The following is a 27,900-nucleotide window of genomic DNA, read 5'->3' as shown; positions in this document are numbered from 1 at the left end:
CTTCTCAAAAAAAAAAGAAAGATTTCTGTACCAGAGCAGATATGATGTGGAAATGATGGGTAAGATAAAGGAATGTGGAGGATATATTGGTTATAAGGCTAGACAGATATTATGTGTTATGTCTCAGCCATATTCTGAGGTCTTTTCAGGTACCTCATTTGATTCTTGGAATAATATTATGAGATAAGTACTCTTGTTGATCGTTTTACCCGTAATGAAAGGTTTAGAGAGGTTATATAACTTGCCCATAGACACACAGCTAGCAGGCAATGAAAGAAGGATTCACATTAGGCACACATTTAACCCAAAAGGTTATACTGCACAAAGATGGTGTGGCCGGGCTTCTCTGGTGGCGCAGTGGTTGAGAGTCCGCCTGCCGAGGCAGGGGATCCGGGTTCGTGCCCTGGTCCGGGAAGATCCCACATGCCGCAGAGCAGCTGGGCCCGTGAGCCATGGCTGCTGAGCCTGCGCGTCCGGAGCCTGTGCTCCGCAACGGGAGAGGTCACAGCAGTAAGAGGCCCACATACAGCGAAGAAAAAAAAAAAGATGGTGTGGCCATCTTTGCTGTTGGTCCTGATCTCCTTCATTTCTGTAGGGTGTTTGTTTATAAGACTTAGAGGAAGGAATGGAAAGAGCCCCATGCTTCATGCTAATTAATAAAAAGATTTTTCTAGATATATCTTAGTATTACATTTACATTCCTAGTTTGTATAGTTTTTAAAAGTTAACACATTAGGACTGATGATTGGAATTAAATGGTAATTCTGCAGAATACTGGTCTTTGGAGTGGAAATCTTTTTTTCTTTCAATTCAGTATTTGCTAAGTACCTGCAAAATACCTGGCACAGGGCTAGGAGAAGGGGGATTCAGAGATAACTCTGACACATTTCCTTCCTTCAGGGAGCTCGTAAGTAAGCCATTCATGTATTACATTACCTGTTGAAATATCCTGAAATAATTTTTTTTAATGATGTACTTTTACCCTTTCAGCCAGTAAAGAAGAAGAAAATCAAGCGTGAAATAAAGATTTTGGAGAATTTGCGAGGCGGTCCCAACATCATCACACTGGCAGACATTGTAAAAGACCCTGTGGTGAGTATAATAGGTGCTAGTAAGGCCGACCAGAGCTGAGGTGGTATTTGACCCTGAGCACAACTGGCCTCTGTTTGTTCCTCCCTCTACCATTAAGTCCTGCTTTAAAAGTGCTTTATCAGTTATACCACTTAACTAGCTTGGGTCTTTCTTTCAAAGAGATCTCCACCCACAGACTATTTCTTATTCTTCTAGGCTAAGAGACTGATAGCACTGGAAACTGAAATGTGTTAATCCATTTTGCAAACTCAGGTCCGATGCCGATGGGCGATGGGCGCATTGTTGGGCTGCCTAGAGCCTGGTGAGACTTCAGCTCCATGTCTTCTGTTTGAAATCCATCCCCAATATGACCTAAGTGTGGTGATGATCAGAGTGGGGAGGGCTTATAGCAATAGAGGTTTTCCTACTACTGAGGCAAGGACTGCCAAATTCACCACGTAGTGTCCGCAAACATTGTGCCCACTAAAGCTGCCAGGGCTATTACTAATGTGTGTTTTCTTTTTCTTTCCCCTAGTCACGAACTCCCGCCTTGGTTTTTGAACATGTAAACAACACAGACTTCAAGGTATAATGTATAACCAACCATTTCAAGCTGTTGGGTTTTTAGACCACATAGAAAGTCTTTCAGGGATGTTACTGTTAGAAGAGCTTCCTTCTAACTTACTTAAAAAGAGCTTTTCATCCTTATAGTGCTAATTTTTTTTTCCTTTCCTCCCTCCCTCCCTCCCTCCCCTCCTCCCTTCCTCCCTTCCTTTCGGCTGCATTGTGTCTTAGCTGTGGCATGCGGGATCTTCGTTGAGGCACACGGACTTCTCTAGTTGGTGGCGTGCGTGTTTTCTCTTTAGTTGTGGTGCACGGGTTCCAGGGCGTGTGGGCTCTCTCGTTGAGGCACGCAAGCTCAGTAGTTGCGGCATGTGGGCTTAGTTGCCCTGAGGCATGTGGGATCTTAGTTCCCCGACAGGGATCGAACCCACGTCCCCTGCATTGGAAGGCGGATTCTTTACCACTGGACTGCCAGGGAAGTCCCCTTACAGTGCTAAATTTAAATATAGACATACTCTTGTACAAACAGTGCTCACCTTCTATATCTTGGTATTTTGCCTTTTTATTTGTTTAGTGCTCTTTCTAATGACCAGTACTTTTATTTCTCACCATTTGACAGTTTACCATTCGTTTGACAGTTTCCGGTGATGTCATACTTAATGAAAGCAACAGCTCATGTTTAGTCAGGATCCGGCCTTAGGACATTTCTCTTTAAAATGACAAAGTTCAAGAAGAAATGTATTGTCTATATATAAAAGCAAGGACTGCTTGCTTATACCTTAGGATTCCTCAGAATCTTTGGGTTCTAGATCTTAAAAAGAGATGGGTGGGGAAGGGTAGTGTAAATTCTGGTAAAGCGCAAACCTCTGCAACAGATACTCTGACTTCTGGCCAATTTCAACAATTCTCAACTCCAGCACAACAGAAGAATGTAGGCACTCTCTTGGGTTTTAATTTGTAAAGGTATTTGACTTGCCTTTGCACCAGGCCAGTATCATTAGGTATATGGGTCTTCCCTGGTGGTGCAGTGGTTAAGAATCCGCCTGCCAATGCAGGGGACACGGGTTTGAGCCCTGGTCCAGGAAGATCCCACATGCCACAGAGCAATTAAGCCTGTACGCCACAAGTACTGAGCTTGTGCTCTAGAGCCGGCAAGCCACAACTACTGAGCCCGTGTGCCACAACTACTGAAGCCCGCGTGCTTAGAGCCTGTGCTCTGCAATGAGAGAAGCCACTGCAGTGAGAAGCCCGTGCACTGCAGCAACGAGTAGCCCCTGCTTGCTGCAGCTAGAGAAAGCCCATGCACAGCAATGAAGACCCAATACAGCCAAAAATAAATAAATACATAAATTTTTAAAAAAGAAATGTTAGGTATCAATAAATGAGTGAATTCTTTTGCTGAGTGGAGGAAAAAAGGAAGAAGAATTGTTTTAGAATCAGAATGATAATTTCAAGGAAAATGTTGTCAGAGGACACCACTGACCATTTAATGATATGTACATTTTTTTAAAGTCCGAAACTCTTTAGAAACTGGAAAAGATACATGACATGTTCAGAGTTTACTTTCATGACATGTTCAGAGTTTACTTTCAAATTGGGACAGTTCTATTAAATTGGCTCAGCAGATTGACAGCAGTCCATCTGCATACCCACTGGTGATCTGCATTGCCTGTAACTGTAGGCCAAAGGGGAATTAATTCCCTACTAAGGAGGCTATGTGTTTGCCCACGTGTTTTATGAGAAGATCTGGAGGTAAATGAAAAACTACAAATGTATATCAGTGCGTGTTCCATATGTAATTGGTATGTTCCCAAAAGTAGATTATAGCTTCAGCAATATGAACTTAAGTAATTCTTCACTTTTATATATAGCGTTTAAGACCCAAAGTGTCTCTTTCGTTTTATATTGGAGAAGTAGAGAGTGGTGAACAGACAGATCTTAGAACAGTGGTAAATGAGCCCAGTCTTGATTTGAATTACTACAAATGAGGATGAGAAATTTCCTTCCTTTCAGTACTATTTCATGGCTCAAATGTTGCATTTGTCTTTAACAGCAATTGTACCAGACGTTAACAGACTATGATATTCGATTTTACATGTATGAGATTCTGAAGGTAAGAGAACCTTGAATACTAAATATCATTAGATCTCTCCTTTGTTAAATAATCGAAATGACCCTAGAAAAGCCAGTGGGTTAACTTTGTAAAATATGGGGTTTGGGGGTCTGTTTATATAAATTTTTAATAAATTAGTAGCATCAGAATTCTTATGCTGATGTAAAGGTTATGGAATAAGGGTCTAGTAAGAATATAATTTATAATGCTTTGAAAGCGGTATTTAGAAGAGGTGGGACTCCTTAACAAATACCTCTATCTTGCTCTTACGAAAGTTACAGTTAAATTGTCAAAACTTGTAAAAAAAAATAACTCCTGGTGTAATGGCTTCTGGTGTACTTTATTTCACTTAAAATTGAACAAGTAAAACAGTAAACTTTAACTCTGCCCTCAAAGGGCCATTGTCCTAAAGATTATGTAAATCTGTGCTTAGAGATTGGTGATTTAGAATGAACTTTGATTCCTGAAGTGGGATCACCAAATATATTGCTTCCAGTAGTCAGAAGATCAGCTTTATAGATAAGAAGATTGCTAAGAGTTGGCTAGTGTCTTACTAAATGAGGATTGACATAAAGTCTGCATTTGAACCTTAGAAGTACCCTGAAGAGACTATGCCAGCAGAAATATTTGATCTTTCCATTGGCTCATGCGTTCTTGTGGCAAGCAGGACTTCCGAAAGTTAAGGATATGTTTGCCTAATCCTGGGAACCATAGGAACCCAAGTTGCCCTTCAGAAAGGACAAGAACTTGGCCAATGACATCAGCTGACTTGAGGGCCTGGATTAGCAAGCCCCAGAGGTTATGCCACTCACTAGTTTGAGATTGGACATGGTTTTCAAATTGGGTTTGATGTCATAAATCAGGAGTTGGCAAACTCCTTTACAAGTACAAATGGTAAAATTTTTGGCTTTGTGGGCCATAGGGTCTTTCTCACACTACTCACCTCTGATGTTGTAGCATGTTCCAATTAAGCATTCACAGAAACGAGCAGCAGGCCGTATTTGGCCCATGGGCCGTGGTTTGCCGACCTCTACTGCATACTCTTAGCTGCTAAAGAATTACTGTTCTTTGAATACAAGGTTTGTAGTATAGATCAGTTTTCTTCTTTTGAGGGGCTCGTGTTTGTGAAAATAATCCAGGCTTTGGGTAAGGGGGAGAAATTGGAAGTCATGTAATTGGTATACGCTTTGAGTCTTTTTAACAAAAAGGATGTTGAAACAACTGTGCAAGAACAGGATTTGAAGTTTAGAGGCCATGCATGGGTTTGCACAAGTCTCTAAAAAGTACCTGCGGAAGTGATTGTCCTTACTTTGACTCTCAGGAGTGTTGTGAGGCTAGAAGGAAAACTGTGGAGGAAAAGGTAAGGGACTTTAACTAAAAAATCACTCTTATACAAGCTAACGCTTTCCTTTCTTACCTGTTCCTCCCACAGGCCCTGGATTATTGTCACAGCATGGGGATTATGCACAGAGATGTAAAGCCCCATAATGTCATGATTGATCATGAGCACAGAAAGGTAAAGTGGTAGATGGACAAGTCTTATTTATCAACATGATGGAGTTAACAACCGTCTTCAACATTTTATTCCTAGCATCTGTCATAGTCCGTGGTACCTGTTAGGCACTTAATAAATATTTGATGAATGAATGAATGAACAAATCAGTGTGGAATCTACAATATGACATTAATGAACTTATCTATGAAACAGACTCACAGACACAGAGAACAAACTGTGGATGCCAAGGGGGAGGGGGGTGGGGGAAGGATGGACTGGGAGTTTCTAGAATAGATAAACAACAGGGTCCTACTCTATAACACAGGGAACTACATTCAGTATCCTGTGATAAACCCTAATGGAAAAGAATGTATGTATATCTGAATCCCTTTTCTTTACAGCAGAAGTCAACACAACATTGTCAATCAACTAGAATAAAATAAATTCTTTTTAAAAATCACAATGATTAAAACTTTATTCATTCATTCATATTCCTATCAAAAAGAAAACAGATTAGTGTAGTGGGTAAAACATTAGTTTTGGCAGGGAACCTGGTTTCTAGTCTTAAAAACTACTCTCTTGGGAAATGCCTTTCTCCTCATCTGCCTCTTTTTTTTTTTTAACCTATACAGTGGGTATACAAGTAATATTTGTCTTGCATGCCACTAGCTTATTGTGAGAATTAAGTGTGTACAGTTGTGAAATGGATGAAATATTCAGAAGATGCTGCTGCTTATTAGCAAGTATCGTGAGGCCCCTGAGCTCTGCAAGTACTTTTAATGAAAGCTGCAGTGTGACATTTCTGTTTTTCAAGGTGACCCAAGCCCACCTTTTATACAGTGATGGCTCTCTGTTGTAGGCTTTGGGGATATAGGTGATTTGTTCATTCAGTTAGTATTCTTTTAAGCACACACTATGTAATAGGTATTGTTCTGGAGGCTGGGGATATATGTGTGAGACAAAAATAGATTAAAAATTCTTGTCCATAGGAGTTCACATGTGGGGGAGACTGGTAGGATAGAAAGTTAAAAGTGATGTGGAAGGGGCTTCCTGGTGGCACAGTGGTTGAGAGTCCGCCTGCCGATGCAGGGGACACGGGTTCGTGCCCTGGTCCGGGAAGATCCCACATGCCGTGGAACGGCTGGGCCCGTGAGCCGTGGCCGCTGAGCCTGCGCGTCCGCAGCCTGTGCTCCGCGACGGGAGAGGCCACAACAGTGAGAGTCCCGTGTACCGCAAAAAAAAAAAAAAAGTGATGTGGAAGAAAAAATAAAACAGGAATAGGGAGTGGCAGAGGGTGTTGCAGTTTTAAACAAGGTGGTAAGGAGAAGGTTTCATTAGGAAGGTGACGTTTTGGAGAACGCTTGAAGGGAATCAACCATGCAGTCTCGGGAAGAGGATATAGCAGATGCAAACCCCTGAGACAAGAATGTGCCTGGCATGTTGGAACAGCACAGGGATAGAGCTGGGATAGAATGAACACGGGGAAGAGGGGAAGGAAAGGAGATCAGAGAGATAAATAGAACCAGATCATGCAAAACCTGGAAGATCACTGTCAGGCCTTTTCTCCGAAGACACGGGTTTGGCAGGATTTGAGCAGAGGGTTGGTAAGTTCTCACTTGAGTATTTAAAAGTTCACTACACATCTATTAGAACAGCTAAAATAAAAAATAGTGACAGTTCCAAATACGGACAAGGATGCAGGGTAACTCAATCTCTCATACATTGCTGATGGGAATGTCAAGTGGCATACTCATTTTGGAAAATGTCAAACTATTGTTTTATAGTTTGTCAGTTTCTTTAAAAGCTATAAACAATCCAGCAGTGACATTTATCCCAGAGAAACAAAGACTTAGGTCCACACAAAAACCTTCAGTGCATAAATGATTCATCAAACTCTGGTGTATCTATACTATGTAGTATTGTTACTGATTAGTAAGAACTATTGATAATGTAACAGCTTGGATGGGTCTCATGCTGAGTGAAAAAAAGCAGCCTCAAAAAGTTAAACTGATGGTTCCATTTCTATAATACTCTCAAAACGATAGTTAAAAAACAGAGAGGTTACCAGGGGTTAGAAAGTGAGAGGAAGGTATAACACAAAGGACATCTGTGGTGATGTCCTTTATCTTGTGGTGTAAGCTATATGAAGCTGCACATGTGATAAAATTGTGTAGTACTATACACACTTATGCATGTAAAACTGCTGAAAAAGAAAGGTCTCTGAATTGTCAGTTTCCTGGTTTTGATATTGTACTATAGTTATGTAAGATATTGCCATCAGGGGAACTGGTGAAGGGTACACAGAACATCTCCAAATTCCTATGAATTTATAATCATTTTTAAATAAAAATACTTTTTAAAAGGATCATTCTGGTTCCTGTGTGGAGAATTGAGAGTAAAAGTGAAAGGTAGACCAGTTAAGAAAAGCAGCTCTTGCAATAAATCAGAGATTGGTGATGGCATGGACCGGAGCAATGGCAGTGGATGTGATGATATGGTCAGAATATGGTAGAGCCAACAGGATTTGTTGACAGATTAGACTTGGGGTGAAAGGGAGACAAGAGTCCAGGGTGAAAAGTTTTTGACCTGAATGACAGGATAAATGGAAGGTAACAGAGGAGGAGGAATCTGGGAGAAACAGGTTTTGCAGGGAATTATCAGAGGTTTAGTTTTGAGATGTCTGTTAGGTGATCACAGAGAGATGGCTGGTGATATGTGTGGGCTAGAGAGTATAGGTGGGAAAAGCAGAGATACTGTGTGTGAAGCCACAAGACCAGAAATGGTCATCTGGGAATACTTATTGATAAGACAGGAAGCTCAGGGACAGCTCTGGAGCACTGATATTAAGAGGTTGAAGAGAAAGTGATAAAAAAGTTATATTTTCTTTCATACCTTTTGTTATATTTCCCTTTGTTTACTAAAAGAAGACACTGAACCTAATTAACAGTGAACTTTTGGAGACAGTACTGGAGCAGTCAGGCATTACTCAGACCCTACTGCTCACACTTCAAATCATGGTCATGGTTGGCACACAAAGGGCAAATAAGGTTGCCTTTTTTTTTTTTTTTTTTTAATTGGAGTATAGTTGCTAAGGTTGCCTCTTGTCCTTGCTACTACTGTTTCCACCTTCAGGATACATTTTGGTAAGAGCTGTTTTGTGTGGCTTTTCTCTTACTGCATTCACTCAGTAAATGTTTTTAGGTTTTCTCCTGTGTACTGGGCATTACACTGAATTCTAAACATTAGCAAAGGTGAATAAAACAGTCCCTACCCTCAAGGATCTTACCGTCCATATTTTTTTTTAAAACGTTTTCTTCTTTACTCAATTTTTTTTTTTTTTTTTTTTTTTTTTTTTTTTTTTTTTTATGCGTTACGCGGGCCTCTCACTGTTGTGGCCTCTCCCGTTGCGGAGGACAGGCTCCGGACGCGCAGGCTCAGCGGCCATGGCTCACGGGCCCAGCCGCTCCGCGGCATGTGGGATCCTCCCAGACCGGGGCACGAACCCGTGTCCCCTGCATCGGCAGGCGGACTCTCAACCACTGCGCCACCAGGGAAGCCCTACTCAATTTTTTTTTTTAATAAATTTATTTATTTATTTTTCTCTGCGTTGGGTCTTTGTTGTTACGCGCAGCCTTCCTCTAATTGTGGCAAGCGGGGGCTACTCTTCATTGTGGTGTGTGGGCTTCACATTGCGGTGACCTCTCTTGTTGCAGAGCACGGGCTCTAGGCACGTGGGCTTCAGTAGTTGTGTCATGCGGGCTCAGTAGTTGTGGCTTGAGGGCTCTAGAGTGCAGGCTCAGTACTTGTGGCACACGGGCTTAGTTGCTCCGCGGCATGTGGGATCTTCCCAGGCCAGGGATCAAACCCATGTCCCCTGCATTGGCAGGCAGATTCTTAACCACTGTGCCACCAGGGAAGTCCCCAGTCCATCTTTTTTTAAAAGGTAGCAAACAAATATTCAGTAAAGAGCTGTAGCTTCTATTAAAGAAATTTTAAGGTTGGTTGGGTAGGGGGGCATATCAAAGACAATAGTTGCTTCTATTTGCATAATTAGAAAAGACTTCATTAAAGGAGCTAACTTAAGTAACTCAAAAGATGAGATGTTCACCACAGTAGGAGTCTATATTGAATAGTGGAGACATTCTAGTCAGATGAGCAGTTTAAGAAATTTGCAAGCAGCCACATAGCACAGGGAGATCAGCTCAGTGCTTTGTGACCACCTAGAGGGATGGGAGAGAGGGAGACACAAGAGGGAAGAGATATGGGGACATATGTATATGTATAACTGATTCACTTTGTTATAAAGCAGAAACTAACACACCATTGTAAAGCAATTATACCCCAATAAAGATGTTAAAAAAAAAAAAAAAGAAAAAAAAAAATCACTAAAAAAAAAATTTGCAAAAGCACAGAATGAGATTGTATTTTTCAGGAACTGTAAGTCTCACTAGAGCAAAGGAATTAGATCCTGGAGAGAAACCCTGTATGTCAAGCTAAGAAGTTTTATTTTCATCCTAAATGCAATAGGTGGTCACATGAAGGGGTTTCAATAGAGAGTGACATGGCTTGTTATTTTTAAAAAGATTACTTCTAGGGAATTCCCTGGTGGTCCAGTGGTTAGGACTCTGCGCTCTTGCTGCCAAGGGCCCGGGTTTAATCCCTGGTCAGGGAACTAAAATCCCACAAGCTGCACAGCGCAGCCAAATAAAAAGAGTACTTCTAATGGCAGTGTGAGGGGTAACTTAAAAGATAAAGTCACTCATTATTTATTATCTTTTTATTTCAGCTACGGCTAATAGACTGGGGTTTGGCTGAGTTTACCATCCTGGCCAAGAATATAACGTCCGAGTTTGCTTCCCGATATTTCAAAGGTCCTGAGCTACTTGTAGACTATCAGGTGAGAAGAGGAGGGCAGATAAAATTTTGGTCCTTGTTGTTTATTTGCACATAATTTGCAAAAAATGTCATTTTGCACTTTTGAGTAGGCCATTTATGCACATCCGTGGCTATCCCTTTTATATGAATGTAAAATATGAATCACTTCAGTTCATCTGCCACAACTTATGTTTGTATTGTCATAATGTCAGTAGAATATGGATAGATCTGCATTTGATCCTAACTGAAGAGAAAGACACTTTTTCTAATCAGAAATTACACAGCTAGTTTGAGAATTGTAAGCTAGATTTAACCAACCTTAAAAGTAAACTGAAAAAAATGTTCCCTTCTTAAATTATATCTAGATATAAAGACCTTCCCTCTACCAAAAAAGAAAAGAAAGCACTCCTCTCACGGAAACAAAATCCTTGGGAATACCTTTCCTGCCCCAGTCCTCCCAGGTGTTATCAGATACCTTAAAAAATTCAGACTCTGTCCTAGAAATTCCTTTTCTGGGGTCTTGAGGATATAACCCTGAGTTCAAAAAACATTTTATACATAAAAATATTCTTTACAACATTATTTATAATGGTGAAAAACAGAACACTATCCTGTTGTAGGAGAAGTTAAAGATTAAATTCTGAAGCATTCATGCAATAAAAAAATGATACACGTTAGAAGGTTTCCATAGGCTGACAATTGGGTTGTTCTTACGTAAGTGAAGAAAGTAATTCAAAATAGTATGTACAGATTTAAAATGAGAGGGTGGGGGAGCATGGGTGGGAATGCATAGAAGAAAAACATGTTTTTGGTATTTGGACTTTAAGTCAGTGGAGTGGTTTGTTTTTAATAAAAAGCTTTTCTAAAAAAATTTGAAGTGACAGGATTCACTCTTGTCATTTCGTGTGTGATGACGACATTTTCTTTAATGCAGATGTATGATTATAGTTTGGATATGTGGAGCTTGGGTTGTATGCTGGCAAGTATGATCTTCCGGAAGGAGCCATTTTTCCATGGACATGACAATTATGATCAGGTGATATATGTTGTTCCTATTAGGAAATTTACTGGTCTTACCAAGTGACGGCCAGATCTGCTTACCCATTAGAAACTGCAGTGGATCTTGCTAAAATACAGATGCCTGGCCCCCCCCACCTGAGAGCTATTAAATTAATAAGTTAGAATCTGAGAGTGGAACCCTAGAATAATTTTCAAATATTCGCTTGTCAGCCAACCTGACATTGATCCTCAGATTGGTGTCTTGGGAACTATTGGTTTAGCTTTTGAAATTAGAGTTTTTCCTTTGCATTGCTTGTTTAATTGTGAGATATACTTGTATATACATGTTTTAGGAAATATTTTACAATTCAAAGAATAATAGTTTAAAATATAGGATATTACCTTAGAATCTCCTAATGTGAGCTTTTATTAGGGTTAGGAATGTTTTCTCCAACATGTTGGTTTATATGTGGTATTTCTGTGATCCTTTTGTCTCGTCATACAGATTGAGTCGATGTATGTCAGTAGAAATATAGATGGTATTTTTTATACTAGCTGCACTTCCCCTTGTAGATCAAGGGGCCATTTCATTCAAGGGAACCTGGAATGATTCTAGGGCCTTGTGGAAGGTACTGTTGCCTTGTTTGAGCACAGTGACTTTTTTTTTAAATTAAACTTTATTTTGAGGTAATGTAAATTCATGTGAAGTTGTAAGAATTAATACAGAGAAATATGGTGTGCCTTTTATCCAGTTTCCCCCTAACATAACTTTTTGCAAAACTATGTACAGTATCACAACCAGGATGTTGATATCAATATAACCAAGGTACAGAACATCTCTGTCACCTCAAGGATCCTTCATTTGCCCTTTTATAGTCGCACCAAGTTCCCCTCCCTCTCTTTCATGCTTCTCTGTTGTAATCTCCATTTCTGCAATTTTATCATTTCGAGAATGTTATATACATATGATGACCATTTTTCATATGAGTCGAAGAATACCATGTGAATTCGGTTAAAATCAGCAACTCTTTATCAGGTGCCATGCAGAATTGAGGAATATAGACAAAAAGAAAGAATAGCCCCTCATCTCAAAAGTCCTTCATAGTCTGTCTAGCAAGGGAACCAAACATATAAGAAAGTAAGTTACAGTAGTAAATGTCAGAGTAGAAGTGTAGACAAGATACAAAAGACAGTTGTAATGGGAATGAGTGGTCTGAGTATATGGGGTTGGGGGGGAGCTTCCCAAAGGAAGTAACATCTTCAGCTGGGTTGTAAGGGGGAAAAAAATAAGACTTCACCAGAAGGAAGGAAGCAGGTTATAAAGTGGTTTGCTTTTTCTGTTTGATACATTCACATCAGTAATAATTTAGGGAACGTTATGTGGAAATCCATTCATGTTGTGCAAAAAAATTTGAAGTAAATTGGTTGTAACATTCATACCTGTAGCCATGATGATCCGTTCTGTTAATTCAGTCATGGTTAATTGTTGATTTAATCATGTAATATGCTTTTGGTGTGGGTTTTGTCTTCTTCAATCCTAGTTGGTGAGGATAGCCAAGGTTCTGGGGACAGAAGATTTATATGACTATATTGACAAATACAACATTGAATTAGATCCACGTTTTAACGATATCTTGGGCAGGTAAGTCACAAAATAAAATCTGTGCATCTGTGCCTTAAGCAGTTTGGGTGTAAACTGGTCCTTTGGATCCCCAGAATAGTTATGTTCTCTTTGCCAACACTGCTGAGGTATCTCTGGTCCACTGCTACAGAATGCTGCATAGGCAGGCCTGTGATAAAAGCATTGGATTGAATGGCCATTTCCCCAGATTCACTTACAGGATTCTGAGTGTGGAGGTTGTAGTCAGAAGATTCCTGACTATGTAGAGTCTAGTAGAAGGGTTACAGTTGAGTCAGAAATCAAAATCTCCTGGTTCAACTTGCTTCTCTAAATGACAGAATTGTCTCTAAGAGAAAGAAATAGTCATAGAATAAGTACATGCTTCAAGACTGATGTGCAGACAACAGACTCTAAAAATAGTGGCTAGACACAACACTAACTCATTCACCACTTAACAGGAAGAGGTGGACTTTCTTGATACAAAGGCTTTTCCTGGCCAAGTGGCAGAGATGCCAGGAAAGGGAGTGTGGGGGATGGGGAGGGAGGCCTGGTTAGCCCAGCCACCTGGCCCTCCTTGCTGTGCAGGAGCATTCAGTCCTGTAAAGTAACCTGAATTATGTTTCATAAAATTGTGGGGACCCAGATTTCTCTTTTCTGCAACACTGCTATTTCCAGTCTCTCCAATTAGCTTTGTTGTCTCTGCAGTGGCAGAGCAGTATAAGACTAGTCTCTTGAGTTTTTATTTCTCTTGTGATTGGCTGGAATCCTAGCCACTAAGGAAAATGTAGGAGTGAAATGTGTTGGGCTTCTCTGCCCCTTGGTCCATTTCTCATTCCCCCTTTTGGCTCTGCAGACATTCCCGTAAGCGATGGGAACGCTTTGTCCACAGTGAAAACCAGCACCTTGTCAGCCCTGAGGCCTTGGATTTCCTGGACAAGCTGCTGCGGTACGACCACCAGTCACGGCTCACCGCAAGAGAGGCCATGGAGCACCCCTATTTCTGTGAGTCCAGCTGTTCAGTCCACAGAGCCTGTGCAGGCCTGCCCAGTAGATTGTACCAGGCCGGGGAGAATATATGCTGTGAAGAAAGCCCTGGGCCCAGAGCCCTACAGAACAGAATTGGAATTCCAACCTCCTGTACTTAGCTTGCTGCAAGGTTACTTCACCCACAGTGAGCCTTGGTTTCTTCAGTGGGGACCATGATTGTTGAGAGGATTCTTATCTAACAGAGTACCTGACTTATGATCACTCCTAAATAAATTGCTTTTCTTACTGTGTGGGTGACACTTCTCAGTGGCTAGTCTGGAATGGTTGGATTAGAACATACAGCCCTATATCTGTCCCGTCTCTTGTTAATCATTTGTTGGAGAGAGCCAAAAAGGCTTGAAAACCTTATTGTATGAACACCTTGACCTAGGTTTGTGAGTATAGCTAACTGTTGTCATGAGTGAAAATGCCACTTAGCTGCACCCCATCCTCACTGTGTTGGGTTGTTCCCTGGGGAGTGGTTGGGTGGTATTTTAGTGAATCAATTACACTCTTGCTCAGTCTCCTGTACCTAAAGCAGACTGAAAGGCTGATGGAGATGTAGAGTGAAGTCTGTGGTCATAGCACTAATTTGCACAAGGCTGTAGTTTTGGCCTGTTTGGCACCAAGCTGTAAACCGCAGTAAAACCAATTCACTCTGATAATATATTTCTGTTTGGGTAAGGGTAAATTGTATTATGTCATCAAATTCTAACAGGATTGGTTTTGTTTTAAATTAGCTCTACTATGGATAATTACCTCCTTTTCCTACTATTTAGTTTAGTAGTTGGCCTTTACCACAGTTTGACAGGAAAGATAGTTTTATTTTGTATTACTTGTTCAATTCATAGTGAAGGCAGTTGACACCTTAATTCTATTACTAAGGGAATAATATGGAATACAAATAAAATGTAAAGAATGAGGATGACAGCTTTAAGGCCCCAGCCCATTAGTTTAATCCTTCAAGCATAATAGAATCTAACCTTTTTGTCTCTTTTCTAGACACTGTTGTGAAGGACCAGGCTCGAATGGGCTCATCTAGCATGCCAGGGGGCAGTACGCCTGTCAGCAGCGCCAATATGATGTCAGGTCAGTTCATTGGTAAATTTATTTTTTTAAGAAAAGATAGAAGTCAGTTATCATTCTTAATTTTGCTCCCTCTTTGTGACCTGATTTCTGTGGCCCTCCCTCTTCTCTATAATGATTACCTTATTGACATACTGACCTGTATGGCTCTCCCCACCAGGTTTCAGGATGCTTTTGAAACCTGGTATACCTTAATGGCCCTGCCTTGAGTAAGAGTATCAACAGTCTCTTCTAGGCCAGAATCACAAAAATTATTTGGGACTTGAAAGTCTCAACAAGCCATGAGGAGTAAAGAGATCCTTTCATCTCACAGGTTAGAGTGACAGTAGGTGATGCTGTCCTCAGGAACAAGATTAAGAAAATGAGGGAGAGTAGAGATGGGGTTTGTACATGGGTATATATGCGTATAAGAATGGTTCTCGGGCTTCCCTGGTGGCGCAGTGGCTAAGAATCTGCCTGCCAATGCAGAGGACGTGGATTCGAGCCCTGGTCCAGGAAGATCCCACATGCTGTAGAGCAACTAAGCCCGTGTGCCACAACTACTGAGCCTGCACTCTAGAGCCCGCGAGCCACAACTACTGAAGCCTGTGCGCCTAGAGTCCGTGCTTCGCAACAAGAGAAGCCATTGCAACGAGAAGCCCGCACACCGCAACGAAGAGTAGCCTCCACTTGCTGCAACTAGAGAAAAGGCCGCGCGCAGCAACAAAGACCCAACACAGCCAAAAATAAAATAAATTAATTTAAAAAAGAATGGTTCTCTGAGTTTTTCCAGAGCAACTACAGTGTACCTAGTAAATTATAATGGTTTATATGAAATTATCTTTAATGTTGTTGAGTCATTATGATTTAGAGTGAGTTTTTACCCAGAAGAAACGACAGTTACCGAAAAGAAGCCATAGGCCTGTCCCCTAAGAATTATATATGTAGGCAGCGTCCACATGGATATACTCGTGATCGTGAGGGTACTTAGACACCCTCAAAGAATTGCTGTTACCTGAATTCTTTTTTTAAAGAACTAGCTGCCTTCTAGAGTTTATCCTCTGGGTGTATCATGCCAACGTGCAAAATGATATATGTCCAAGGTTACTCATTCTAGCCTTATCTGTAATCAAAGAACATTAAAAACAGCTCCGTGTAGAGTAGGGAACTGATAAAATGAATTACAGGGCATCCATTCAGTGGAATGCTATATGGCTAGAGAAAAGAATGAGTGTTTCGTGTTCTTGTCTAGTTTCAACTCCAAAGTAGTAATGTGAAATGAAGAAAGCAAGATCAGGACCATGTCCAAGACCAGGAATGGGCAAGAATATATAATCACATTCTTATATGTGATTCTTATATGCATATTTTTATAAAATTATATTTAAGTATATGCATAAAATATTTCTGGAAGGATACACCCCAAAAGTGGTGCCGTAAGTTGGCCAAGTGACAGGGCAAGGGAGAGTTCTCACTGTATACTCTTTTCAGCTATTTTTAAGGCATGTAACTGTATTAGCTATTCAGAAAATATACAACATTTTGAAAATGTGAAGAACTAGCTGATTGAGGGCAGTCTAACAGGTAATCTGATCATGGGTGGAAGAAACTAAATGGAAGTAAATCCTAAAACACTATTTCAGCTTACAGATGAGAAATGATCCTTTCTGCACTGAAAATGCTGGCTAACAAGGGAATGTGGTCATGAGCATGAACTTTGACTCCAGCCTTCTACTGTTCAGTTCACAGTGACTAGCCACATGTGGCTATTTATATTAACTGAAATCAAATAAAATTTTAAAATCAGTTGCTTAGCTACACTAGCCACATTGCAAGTGCTCAGTAGTCACATATGGCTAGTGGCCATCACGTTAGTACAGATTACAGGGCATAAAGTTTGGTTGGACATGCTGCCCTAGACAGGCTTGGGTTGGAATCCAAGCATAGATGCCACTTGCTAGCCATGCACCTTGGACAAACCGCTTAAACTCTCCAAACTTAGATTTCTTTACCTGTCTACTAAATTTATTGGAGCTTGTCATTTTAATTTGTGAAGATTTAATTTGAAATTAGATTTACTTTGTAAAAGTCTAAGGAGAGGCCTTTAATAAAATGAGAATTTGTGTCACTTTTGCGATAGGTGCTCTGAAAAACTGGTGACTAAGATTTCCATGGTGTCTCTAGCTCACTGTCAGCTGTTGTCTTTCAGGGATTTCTTCAGTGCCAACCCCTTCACCCCTTGGACCTCTGGCAGGCTCACCAGTGATTGCTGCTGCCAACCCCCTCGGGATGCCTGTTCCAGCTGCCGCTGGCGCTCAGCAGTAATGGCCCCTTCTGTCTCCTGATGCCTGAGCAGAGGTTGGGGAGTCCACTTACTCCCTTGATGCAGCTTGCGCCTGGCGGGGAGGGGTGAAATACTTCAGAAGCACCGTGTCTGAACCGTTGCTTGTGGATTTATAGTAGTTCAGTCATAAAAAAAAAAAAAAATTATAATAGGCTGATTTTCTTTTTTTTTTCTTTCTTTTTTTTTTTTTACTCGAACTTTTCATAACTCAGGGGATTCCCTGAAAAATTATCTGCAGGTGGAATATTTCACGGACAAATTTTTTTCTCCCCTTCCAAATTCAGTTCCTCATCACTAAAGAACAAAGATAAACCAGCCTCAATTCTGGCTGCTGCGTTTGGGTGGAGATTTCTTCCCATGCCCACCATTGCTCCCCTACCATCCCACACTTTGAGGGGTTTGTATTTCATGCTCTCCTCCAGAGATTACAAAAATGTAGCTTCTTGAAGGGAGGTGGGAAGGAAGGAGGAAGGAAGGACCCAACCTATAAGAGCAGTGTACTGCTAGTCACTTATATCACTTTACTCCAGAAGTGCTTCAGTGGGGTTATACTGGTGAATCTAGTGGAAATATGTCTTAGTTACACTGAGATGCTGAAAATCTACCCAAAGTGCAGACAGGTCCTGAAAACGTCTGTTCAGTATGAATCATGTCTTATTGACCTAACCTAAATCCAACTCACTTATAATTTAGTTTCAGTTCAGTTTAAAACTTTAATACAGTCCCTCCCAGGCTCCTTAACCTTGGTCCTCTTCCCCTTTCATCTCCCAACATGCTCTATAGCTGGTAGGAGGGGGAAGGCAAAGTCTTTTTCAGTTTTCTTTGACTTGGCCCTTTTGAATTCAGTTAGTTACTGGGTATAATTATTGCTTTTTACAAAAGAAAAAAACATTGTCTATGTTGGTTTCATGCTAGTAACTCTTGAAGAGCTAGTGAGAGATGTGGCCACTGCATTTTATTTTAAGCTTTCTACCTTTTCCTCCTACCTTCCCCTTCCCTCACATGCCATCCATTGAGAAGACCTGCCCCTCAGTCTTGTAAATGTACCTGAGAGGTAGGAGCAGAGCCACTATCTCCAGTGAAACTGAAATGGTAGACCTGTAATTGTGGGAAAACTAAACTCTCTTGTTACAGCCCTGCCACCCCTTGCTGTGTGTATATATATAATACTTTGTCCTTCATATGTGAAAGATCCAGTGTTGGAATTCTTTGGTGTAAATAAACGTTTGGTTTTATTTATCAAGGTTAGATTTAAGTTCCCTGTGTAAAGGTCTCGCTGGGTGGGTGGCTCACGTTCACATCTGAGGGGCCTGCAGCCCTGTACCGTGGAGGCTTCCCAAGGCCCCCATTTTTATACAACCCTCGTTCAACCCATGGTACCGGGCAGGTAGAGAGGCCTTAAAAAAGCTCCACAAGCCAAAGCGTCTCTGGGGATTAAGGATCCTTTGCCATAAATTCATTTTGTGTCTCAGCAGTGCAGGGATTGGGGATGGGAAAAGTCGCCAGTTTTTGTGTGTTTGTGTGTGTAAAGTGGATTTTCCACTGTAATCCAGCCACCTAAGTTTATCAGGTGCTTCACTGAGGAAGCCTAGTTTTTTAAGCACAATAGCAAAACCATCAGCTCTGTATTTTCTCCTGTTGCTTCATTACCGTAGCTGCTTGTGGGGACTAGGAAAAATTCTTCCAACATATTTTAAGGCCTGAAGTCTTAGTTCCCCATTCTCCTACCTTTATAGATTCACAAGTCTTTCTCACCTGGGCATCATAGATAAACAATTGTTTGAGGAGTTGAATTTAATGAACTTATCTAACTTTGTAACCCATCTTAGCTCTAGTAACTTTATCAAAGGTGGTGGCTTTAGTGAATATAATGGTAAACTTTAGAGGAAGCTAAAGCCTCCTTTTATAGTGCTTCTCAACCATAGGGAAAACATTCTATGTGGCAGGGTGATCTTCTTCTTCGTGGCCACTTACAGTGGATATTTATTGTTCTCGACCCTTTTATGCCCTAGAATGCTGTGGGGGTTACCATGTTGAATTTGTGCAGAACCTCAAAGCACCAGATGTGCCAGAGATGCAGTTTGAGATTACGTTTGCACTGGATTGTGATTTGAACAGGACACTTATGACTGATGAATTATTTCTTTTGAGGTGGGGAGGAGGGCTGTAACTCAAGACTTCACATCCCACCCTTGTAGCTCAGAGAACCTAGGTGTAGCTGAGGCTGATGTGGGGAGCTGCAAACAGCTGGACCTCCTAACATGCATCAGACCTTGCAAGAAACGTAAGGTGAATGCAGAGGACTCTGAAATGCCACCCAAGAGCCTTTTAAAAGAAATAGAAGTATTTAAAATGCTACTTAAGGAGTCACTGCAGAAGCATGAAAAAAAAAAAAAAAGACCCAATTGGGTGGGTGGGTGGGGGGCAAGGGTTTACAGAGTAACAACTTCTGTGTTGTTGTAAATTACCTCATCTGTATACCTTGTATTGGGACACTTCATTTCTCAGCACTACCTGTGTCTGCATTGATTAGATGGCAGGAAATGGAAAGCCAATCTAGGACACTTGTGTTGGCAATTACTCTGAAAGGTTCTTTAAGTATTTTTTAAACTTTGTTTGAAGTGCTCCCTCCCCCCTTTTAAGTTTGAAGTCATAAGTTCCCCCTCCCCACCTTGATGATTTATTGGTTGTAATTGTATTGTATTTGGTATAACTAAAACATAACTGTGCTGGGAAGAAGTTGTGCCATGAAGGTCTTTAATTTTTTTTTAATAAAAACATTTAAACAAATGAAATGTCCCTGCAGCCTGAGCAATATGCTTCTCCAACCGACACCGTGTGTGTGACAGATGGCTTAGTTCTCAAGTGCTTTGAATTTAATACTGGGCTGATGGAGATGTGAAATGGGATGAATTAAGGTTGGTTGAGGAGCACTGAAGTGTAGGAGTTTTTGACATTGCGATACAGTGAAGAGAGCATGATGTTTTTGCTAAACAGGACTGGTTTCATTCCTGCCCTCGTCGCATACTTGGCTACTTGGCAAGTTACTTCTGAATCTGTTTCATCATCTATAAAATGGAGCCACTGCTTCTTTGGGATTAAATGAGAGTAAATGTCAAGTGTCTGGCACCTGTTATGCCCTTGTTCAACCTAATACCCCTGGCCCCTGGTATGGGGGATTAGTCCTTGGCCCTGACTTTGCAAGTAATTCACAGTATGATCTCTCCTCCGGCTCTCTTGGGACCAGCGTGTGTTCAGTCAGGGGAGTCTGGATGAGATGTCTTCTGAGTTCCCTTTCAGCTCTGACACTGATTTTAGAAAGTTTGAGTTAGTGCGTAAATACAGAGGTCCATGGAGACAGTTGGTTTGTTAGCAGAAAAGACCAGTGCTCAGTGAATGGCAGTAAGCCCTGTGGAAGGTCAGCCTTGGAGAGACCTCCAGTGCAGGAGGCGACGTGCAGTCTTTGGTGCCTGGAATGAAGGTATTGCTGGTGAGCAAATGGGAACATACTTGGCAGCTTTAATAGAAACTACCAAAAGGGCTGGTAAAAGAGGTGAAACGAGTTTACTTGCTTATTAATGTCAAATGAGTAAATTCTACAACAGTATATACTTGGAATTTCATTTATTCTCTCTCATTTAACAACAGTTGAAAAGTTGAAATCAGGAAATGCCGTTATCCCAAATTCTTAGTTTCCTTTAAATGTTCAGTGCATCCGTATGTTAATAATATTGGGAGTTGAGAAGTGTGGTTTAGATAAAAGGAACCATTGTGTAATATCTTATATCTGAAATGCCTAACTTATATGAACATTAATTTCTCACATTTACTCTTATTTTATCCATGAGACAGATAGGAAGAGTAAGTTGTTAGAGTGGGCCTGTTAGAGACAGAGGAATATATTTGGTAAAATTAGATCTTCAGGGTATGGCTAATTACTGTAGTCCTGAAGTAGTAGAGAAAATTGTGGATTGGTTGACAGATTTTGAAATTTTTATTTCCTCTCAATCTTTAAATTTCTTCTTGTTTCACCTGTTGTCAAGTGTGGTTACAATTAGAACTGACCTTTTGAGTATCTCTTGAAAAAATCTAGTTTTGTCACCACTCCCACTAGCAGATTTCTCTCCTGAGATTAGAATTGGGTTTGAGTAGTTGTTTAATCGTAACAGTCCTTGCCTGTACTTCCCTGCTGGTAATTTCCTCCTCCCTTGTGCTGATTGATGCTCCATCCTATGTAAAAGTCACCTCTCTCTGCTTCCCCCACTGCCGTCACTACCCCTGCACCCTTTTTCCTTATAACACCTGACCTTATGTTATTTTTGTCTCTTTCCCCACCTGCATGTAAAGTCCCTGATGACCTTGTATGTCTTACTAATCTGTGCATCCTCATAAAAAACATTTTTTTTAAGTGTGTTAATATCCTTCAGAATTGAAGAGGATCAAATGGAGTAGCACGAGGAAAATGCTTAGCACCATACCAGGCTTATAATAGATGCTCAATAAATAGTAATTCCATCCTCCACTCCCAGTTCCACCTTTCCCCTCCTCCACACACAATAAATTAGTGGGAGTGTTGTTGAATAAAGAACATCTCAAGATGAGAAGAGCCTTGTTCATAGATGTGCAGCTATAATTATAAGCCACAGGCCAGACTGGATTAACATGACAAAATATTTATTTAATGTTTACTTATTTATTTTAATTACTTAATAATTTAATGAGCCCTTGGTGCAACCTTGAGTGGCTGAAGGCTGAGCAACGATCCTGACCAATTTAGTAGAATTAGGTGCTACAATATCCCCTGCTTTCCACCATTGGTATATAACAATGTGAAATTCAGGCTGTTCTCCAAGTAGTACAGATACATAGAGGGTGTCACAAGGTAGTCTGGTTCTGGAGTCAATGTGGACAAGTGCTTTCTAGATTTCATAACTCTACTATGATTCTGTGCTAAATTTAACCACTTCAGAGAAGCAACCTAGTAGAACTATAAATGCCCTGGTTCTGATAAGAGTTATGGCTGGCTGTGTAGTTTTGGCTCAGTAATTTAACCTCTCTGAATCTTCAAAACTGACTTAAATTATTATTGTAAAACATTTTAGATGTACCAAGTTGTAAAGAGGCTGTAACACACCCATGAACCCACTGCCCAAGTTAAGTCTATATTACCAATACAGATGAAGCCCCTTTTGCCCCTCTTCTCTTCCTCCCTGCCCCAGAGGTTCTGATATCTTCTTCATATGTAAAATTGGGGTGTTAATACCTATCTTACAAGGTGGTTATAAGATTAGATGATAAATGTTTGGAAAGTGCCTGGCACACAGTAGAGTTGGGCTAAATATTCACTTCCACTCTGAATTGTATAGTTGTGCAGGTTACGTGCAGAAAAAGATTCCATGTCTATAGGAATGCCATAGACTTGTGCATTTATTTCTACAGTTTTACAGTAGATGGCAGTAAAATACCTGGTTCTAGAAGAAAAAAAATCCATGCATTAAATATGACAGGTTTTCAACAGATGCAAGTTGTTTCTAATTTCCATGAAGGCCAGCATTGCCCTGTTCTCGCCCCCTCTCACTCTTCTTCTCTAAGATTCTATCACTCTTAGCTCCTCTGAATTTTTAATTTCTCTACTGAAAGCCAAATATTTTTGCACTATAGCAAATTACAGTCTGGACTTGCCTCCCTGTGGTCATAATCACCAGAGATTCTTAGTGGTCTCAATGTAAGAAGCTCTTCCCCAAGCACCTCCAGATGGGAGTTTATAGGATGGACAGTCCCTTTCTTAGAGAAGTTCCCGAGGGGATTGGGTATTTCTGAGTCAGCTTTACTCTTGCATCATCTGCTTGGACAGAATTTTCTTGGCTCCTCTAATGATGAAAAGGAAAAGCAGCAGCATCTGGCAGCTGGTTTCCTGATTTCACCCTGTGAGTCAGAGTCTCGGCTACAGCTAAACATTTGTAGACTTACCTAGAGAGGGAGGACTTTGCTTCTCTGTGTTGAACAGTTCTGGGAACTCCACGGTGAACTTCCTATGAAGAAACCTAAATACCCACAGCTCTCCACACCTCATTCTGTTCCCTGCTCACCCACTCAGCTCTGTCCCCTCAGCCCAGGATCGGAGTTTCTTATGGACTCATCTTCTTGACTGGTCTTTCCAGAATTCGTTTATAAAATATGCCGCTCAACAAACGTGTTGATGTCTGCGAGCCTGGTCCTACGCTAAACACTGGAGATTGGGAGAGATGAGACGCAAGCAGAAAGGCAGGAAACAAATTGTTCCCCAGGAAAAAATCATATTGCTTGTCAGCATGGTGGATTGAGCTAACTCGTAAGTACCCACCTCCTGCTCCAAATATGTGAGGATGCTGACTGACATAATTTACTTTCAAATAAATAGCCAATTTCAAAGAAAAAAGTGGAAATTCCCAGGTGGCAGAAAGGAAGACAGCATTCATCCTGAAGGTAAGTGGGTATTGAAGTCACAGTGAGCCCCCACACAAGGCTTGGATACAGATGGGCCTCAGAGCATAGGGGCTAAGGTTTGAATGCCCCCAGGGAGATAGGAGACAGCCTCAGTGCCTTTGAAGGTAAAAACAAAGAATCCCCTGGCACTTGAAAGAGAAGGCTGCTCCCGGGTAAAAAGATTAGAGGAAAACAAAATATTAGCTGTAGTTGCTTCTGGGAAGGGAGTTTGTGATGTTGTACAAAAACTCCTTAGGAAGAAAGTCCTGAACTCTTGGGGGAGGAAGAATGGTCAGGAAAGCCTTCCCAGAGGAGGGACTGCTGGAGCTGGCTTGAGAGAGGTCCAGCCTTAGCAGGTTCGAGCTGCCAGAGCCCGCACTTCCCATCAGAACCCACGTCTCTTGCTTAGTTCGGCTTCCTGGACTGCCTTTTCATAGCTGTGCTTCCAGGAATCCCTGTCCAGGTTTCTAACGAATCATTATAGATAAACTTTCTTTCTCTTGCTTTTTGCTCTCTGGTCCTTTCAACAAAAAACACATTTATCCTCACACAGATCTCTAGGTCAGCTATAGTTCAACTGACCTAAACTGGTTCAGCCAAGTGACTCTGCTTCAGGTTGAGGATTGACTGGGCTGGACTGGGCTCCTGTGTTGATTGGTTTCAGGTTTGCTCCATGTAGTTCCTTCTGGGTCCCATGCCGAAGCTGCGGCAGCTACCCAGGGCATGTTCTGGTGGATTGCTGGGGCACAAGAGGCCAAAGGACAGACACCAAGCCAGAGAGAAATCAAGAAGCTCTAAGAACACCAAGCAAACTTATACACAACTAGGCATATCATATTCAAAATGCTAAAACAGAAGACAAAAATCTTAAAGGCAGCTCAGAGAAAAAAATGACATTGCCTACAGAGAAAGCTAAGAATTATCAGAGACCATGCAAGCTAGAAGACAATGGATTGACTTTAGTGCTGAAAGAAAAACAAAACAGTCAATTTAGAATCCTATACCCACTGAAAATATCTTTCAAAATGAAGAAGAAATAAAGCTTTTTCTCAAAGAAAAACTGAGGGAATATATTGCTAGAAGAAATATTAAAGGAATATTAGAGGAAGTTCTTCAGACAGATGGAATATGATGCCAGACAGAAACTTGGATCTACACAGTGAAATTAAGAGTACTGGAAATGGAATAAATGAAAGTAAATTTTTAAAAAAATTTAATTGCCTTAAAAAAATAATTGAAGTGTAAAGTAGGAGGTCATCAAACTTTCTGTAAAGGAACAGATAAATAGTTTAGGTTTTGCAGGTTATATGATCTCTTGCAAGCAATGTACTCTTTGTGGCATGAAAGCAGTCTTAGACAATAGGTAAGTGAGCATGGTTGTGTTTCAGTAAAACTATTTATGGACTCAGATTTGGATTTCTTGTAATTTTTATGTGCCGCAAATTATTCTACTTTGATTTTTTTGCCAGTAATTTAAAATTGTAAAAGCCATTCTTAGCTCATGGGCCATACAAAAGCAGTCAGTGAGCTGGTTTTGGCATGCATATGAGTCATCCTTTGCTGGCCCCAGGTCTAAAGCAAAAATACTAGCAATGAATTGTGTATTTATAGTGTACGTTAAATTTTTTAAATGTGAATAAATGAATTGATATATCCATATGATGAAATACTAAACAATAAAAAGTAATAAACTTGATACGTGCAACAACATGGGTCAATCTTAAAATAATTATGCTGAGTGAATACCAGACAAAAAAGACTACATACATTCCATCCATATAATATTCTAGAAAATGCAAACTAACTAGTGACAGAATGTAGTTAAGCGGTTGTCTGCAAGTGTGAGGTGAGGCGGGGTTCCCGGTAGAAGGGGAAGAGAAGGAAGGATTTCAGAAGTGAAGCAAAGCATGTGACAACAGCATGGAGAACAGAAGGGAGGAAATGGGAATCTACAGTTGTAAGGTCTTTATACCATCCATGAAAGCAGGATATTTGAAGGCAAATTGGTTAATTTAAAATGTGTATTGTAAACCCTAGGGCAATCACAAATTAATCTCCACCTCTTGCCTACTCTCCGTCCCAGGGTCTGGGGACTTTTCTTGGAAATTCTGAGACAAAGACGATTCAGCTATATTTCACAGGGTCAGATGCAGAAAGTATGTGAGAGCTAGGGCTGCCAGAGTCATATTATGAACCCAGGGCCTGTGGGAGAATGCAGTCAACATGAAGAAATGGGCAGCTGAGAGAGAGAGGGAGAGAGGGGACGCAGAAGGGCAAGAACTTTTCAGTTACGTGAGCCAGTAAATCTTTTTGCCTGTGCTTTTTTTTTGGGGGGGGGGGGTAAAATTTCCCGTCACTTGCTGTTTAACAAAATACCACAAATTGATTAAAGGCCTACAGGAGAATATCTGCTGCTTTGAATTTCTCCAGGTAAGGCCTGCACCTTCTTTTAAAGCAGCGGTCCCCAACCATTTTGGCACCAGGGACCGGTTTCATGGAAGACAATTTTTCCACAGACCAGTGGGGAGGGATGGTTTGGGGATGATTCAAGCACGTTAAATTTATTGTGCCCTTTATATATTACAGTGTAATAATAGAAATAATAAAATAATTATACAACTCACCGTAATGCTGACAGGAGGCAGAGCTCAGGCGGTAATGTGAGCGATGGGGAGCAGCTGTAAGTACAGATGAAGCTTCGCTCGCTCACCCACTGCTCACCTCCTGCTGTGCGGCCCGCTTCCTAACAGGCCATGGACCGGTACCCGTCCGTGGCCCGAGGGTTGGGGACCCCCGTTTCAAAGGACTTGATCGATTAGGTCCACCCAGGCCAATCTTTCTTTTGACTACAGGGTCAACTGATTTGAGACCTTCATTACCTCTGCAGAATCCTTTCATCTTTGCCGTATAACATCACTGGAATCATGAGACTGAGATCCCGTGATAGTCACAAGACCTGCCCACACTCAAGGGGAGGGAATTAATTAGGCATGTATACCATGGGTGGGAATCTTAGGGACCATCTTAGAATCCTGCCTGCCAGAGTGACCTAAGATGCCCCTGTGCCCTGTACTCAATCATGAATCTCTTGGTTTCTGGGATTTTCCATGTTCTCCCAGATTTCTAGGTTGCCCTCTGTCTGACCTCTTTTCACTTGGCTTTGCAATTGCCTGGTTACTTGTCTCTTCCCCTTTAGAAGTTGAGCAACTCAACATTTGTCACTCTACGGCCCACCTCATAGCCTAGCACTGGTTTGGGCCATAAACATTTGTATGGATAAGTGGAGGTGATTCTTATTGGAGATAAGGATTAATCTAGATGCCATCAAAGACCACATTCAGTGCTAAAAAATTCGTTAATTAACCCTGCAGACTCCATCCAGTCCAAACTCTTTGAATATGGTTTGAGAGGTTCTGTCTAACTTGTCCCTGCACACTTCTCTGCCCTCACTAGTGTCAAAGTTCACTTTGTCTTTCATGCTGTGCTATAAGGACACTAAACCACTTGTAGTTTCTAGACTATGATTTGCTTTCTGTTAGCTTCAAGATGGTGCCTGTGCTATTTTCTCAGACTAGAATGCTCTTCCCTACATCAACTGACCTACATCAATTGACTACAAATGTTCAAAGGAACTTAATTGACTAAGTTTATTAATGGTACCGTTACCAACTCAAACTTGGGTCTGCTTGCCCGTGCACAGCAAAGCCAATCTACTGACACCAAGTTGTGGTGAAAGAAAGTGCAGCATTTATTGCAGGGCGCCAAGCAAGGAATCCAGGCAGCTGGTGCTTAAAAGACAAATTCCCTGATGGGTTTCAGGGAAAGGTTTTTAAAGACAGGGTGAGGGAGGGGGGTTGTGCAGTGCTTGATCAGCTCATGGACATTCTTCTGATTGGTTGGTGGTGAGATGATCGGGAGTCAACATCAACCTTTTAGTTCCAACTGGTCTATGGACAGCATACAGTTAACTTCTTCCACCTGGTGGGGGTTTCAGTATCTGCAAAACAACTCAAAGGATATGGCTCAGAATATTATCTACAGCCCTTGAGGAGGAACTAAAGGGCCTTGACTTTGTTCAATGGCTAAACTATTATTATTTTGTCTCGTTTGACTGTTTTCCTTTCTTTCTGTATTTTTCTCACTTCTCAGATTAAATTTGTTTTTTGGAACTTGAGGAAGGCCTAGGAGGCTAAAGTTTTTCTACAGACAAGGGGCAGGCAGAGGACATGGTTGGCGGGTTGGGGATGGTGGGGGAGTCTGTC

General features: G+C 41.2%; 1 protein-coding gene across 5 annotated transcripts in view; it reads left to right on the top strand.

Moving 5' to 3' along the window:
• CSNK2A1 (casein kinase 2 alpha 1) overlaps positions 1-19,968 on the top strand; it is a 56,871-nt gene extending 36,903 nt beyond the window's left edge. For 3 of the 5 annotated variants that reach the window (XM_032604643.1, XM_032604644.1, XM_032604645.1), the window contains 10 exons: positions 991-1,092; positions 1,607-1,657; positions 3,689-3,748; positions 5,181-5,264; positions 10,030-10,140; positions 11,053-11,154; positions 12,659-12,759; positions 13,592-13,740; positions 14,767-14,853; positions 17,039-19,555. In XM_032604643.1, the coding sequence (XP_032460534.1) occupies positions 991-1,092; positions 1,607-1,657; positions 3,689-3,748; positions 5,181-5,264; positions 10,030-10,140; positions 11,053-11,154; positions 12,659-12,759; positions 13,592-13,740; positions 14,767-14,853; positions 17,039-17,154 (963 nt within the window). In that variant the 3' untranslated portion in view covers positions 17,155-19,555. Of the gene's footprint in view, positions 1-990; positions 1,093-1,606; positions 1,658-3,688; positions 3,749-5,180; positions 5,265-10,029; positions 10,141-11,052; positions 11,155-12,658; positions 12,760-13,591; positions 13,741-14,766; positions 14,854-15,318 lie in introns of all 5 variants that reach the window. The other 2 variants (XM_032604646.1, XM_032604647.1) reach the window with 2 other exon arrangements.
• Positions 19,969-27,900: the final 7,932 nt, after the last annotated feature.

Source organism: Phocoena sinus, chromosome 15, assembly GCF_008692025.1.
Source record: "Phocoena sinus isolate mPhoSin1 chromosome 15, mPhoSin1.pri, whole genome shotgun sequence".
NCBI classification, from domain to species: domain Eukaryota; kingdom Metazoa; phylum Chordata; class Mammalia; order Artiodactyla; family Phocoenidae; genus Phocoena; species Phocoena sinus.
The sequence above is the reverse complement of the archived record's forward strand: the minus strand, read 5'-3'. Positions and strand labels throughout refer to the sequence as shown.